The 2,198-nt window shown below is 37.0% G+C and overlaps 1 protein-coding gene across 2 annotated transcripts in view; it reads right to left on the bottom strand.

Moving 5' to 3' along the window:
• Positions 1-1,009: 1,009 nt before the first annotated feature.
• ERICH2 (glutamate rich 2) overlaps positions 1,010-2,198 on the bottom strand; it is a 28,041-nt gene continuing 26,852 nt past the window's right edge. For both annotated transcript variants that reach the window (XM_025405351.1, XM_025405352.1), the window contains 2 exons: positions 1,874-1,945; positions 1,010-1,214 (listed from right to left, as the gene is read on the bottom strand). In XM_025405351.1, the coding sequence (XP_025261136.1) occupies positions 1,090-1,214; positions 1,874-1,945 (197 nt within the window). In that variant the 3' untranslated portion in view covers positions 1,010-1,089. The remainder of the gene's footprint in view (positions 1,215-1,873; positions 1,946-2,198) is intronic.

The raw sequence follows: 2,198 nt of genomic DNA, 5'->3' as shown, positions 1-2,198 counted from the left end.
CCTTCTACTTTCTGCCATGAGTGGCAACAGCATGAGGCCCTCACCAGATTGCACTGCTCAATCTTTAACTTCCCAGCCTGCAGAACCATAAGCTAAATAAACCTCTTTTCTTTATAAATTACTGAGCCTCAGGTATTTTCTTATAGTAACAAAAAACAGACTAAGACAGTTACCTTACAACCTAATTTGAAGGTGACAGAAATTCAACAAGGACTACAGAATCAGCACAATAAAATAGATTGATAAATAAGAAGTATAAGTCTTGTAAATGTTTTATGAAATAATATAAATATTTCCATTAACTTTCACTTCATTTGGTATATATGTTCTATTATTTGCCAGGTACTTGTCCAGTTGCTAGGGATATTATGAGGAAAATGATAAAGTCCTACTTCATGGGTGTTACATTCTCTGGCAGGTAGGCAGAAGATGAAATGAACAATTAAACAAGCATTTCAGACAGTGATACATGCTGTAAAGAACACACAATGAATGGGTTGGGCACAGTGACTCATGCCTGTAATCCCAGAACTTTGGGAGTGCAAGATGGGGGGACTGCTTGAGGCCAGGAGTTTGAGACCAGCCTGGTTGATGTGGCAAGATCCCATTATCTAGACAAACAAACAAATGATGAATGATATAAAAGTGCCTGAAATGGTGGTAATTTATAGGGTACTAAATGTATGAATTCTGGGGCAATAACATCCATGCACAAATCCAGGCTCTACAAACAAATAGGTGTATGACACTGGACAAATTATTCACCCTCTCTGTGCCTCAGTTTTCTCATCTGTAGAATGGCATAATAATAGTACTTAATGGGGTTGTTGGATTATATAATGTGTGTAGAGCAGTTTGAACAGTACCTGGCACATAGTGCTATGTAAGTGTTTTCAACTATTTTCCCCTCTGAGTAACTCATACATTGAGCTAAGGTCTAAATATTAGGAAGAGTCTTAAGCTAAGAATATAGATAAAAGAAACTGTACCAAATAAGGAGCAATTAGACTAAAATGCCACTCTCATCTTTATATTTGCATGGTATACATTAATGAAAATACATGAAGCTTTTAAGTATCGCAGCAACACTCATGATCCATCTTCACCCTCATCAGAGCTCTCGTCACTCAGCTCCTCATCGCTTTCTCCTTTACTCTCACCACTGCTGTCTTCATCACTGTCTTCACCATCTTGCTCACGATTCTGAGTTTTCTCTGCCACAGAAAGGAAGAGGATTGCTTAAAGTGCTTCTTAATACTTCACTCTGAGAAATAATTCTCCTTGCCCCTCCCTCTACCAAGAAATACATATATTTGCAACATAAGAACTGAGTTGGACTTGGCTAACTGCACATAGGGTCAAAGTGGTAGTACAAAGAAGAAACATATTTTTACTGGCATACAGGTGTTTTTGATAATTTAAAACATAGGTCTACAAAAATATTTTACTATTGTCAATGAAATTCTGTTTAATAATTTCATAGAATTATTTCCATCATAGAATTTTATTGACAGTAGTAAAACTGTCCATTGAAAGGAAGTGAGACATGGTAATTTAGAGGGTTTGGCTTCCCTTGGAATTGTGGGTAATTCCTTTAACACGCAGCTGTGTTAGCATGTTCTGCTTGTCAGTACCTGATGCCTGGTCCCCAGGGAGCCTGCTCTGCTTGGGCAGTTCTGTCCCACAGAGAGAAGGGGGTCATTGTGACCATCACAGAGGACAAGCTGTTTCACTAAACCATTTAGGACAGCCATTTAGCCTTTTCTTAACCACTTCCTAAAGATGTATTGACAATCTCCCGGGATAATGGGTTTTTAAAAAGTGAGTGCTTATAGTTCTATGAGAAACAAGGAATTTCAATTTTTAAAATTACCCATCAGCAACATTTCTTCAATAAGTGTGAAAAACTCCTTGGCCTCAGGATTTTCTGGTTCATAGATGAGGACTGAAAACGGACAACAGAATGTGTGTTATTAACGTTCAGTGTTTCAGCAAACAGGCTCCTTAGAATGAAATTGAACTGTCACTCAGAGCAGGTGAAATGCACAAAGTGATAAACACTAACAATTATGCCACAGATAATATATCTGAGTGCAAACAGAGAAAATGCTGCACTTATATTTTGTGCTTTGGAAGATAAATGATCCTCATTATATTTTATTTTCTGTTTTTTTTTTTTTTTTTTTTTTTTTTTTTTT

The sequence above is a fragment of the Theropithecus gelada genome, chromosome 12 (genome assembly GCF_003255815.1).
Source record: "Theropithecus gelada isolate Dixy chromosome 12, Tgel_1.0, whole genome shotgun sequence".
NCBI classification, from domain to species: Eukaryota; Metazoa; Chordata; class Mammalia; order Primates; family Cercopithecidae; genus Theropithecus; species Theropithecus gelada.
This window is presented reverse-complemented; position numbering and strand designations above follow the sequence as displayed.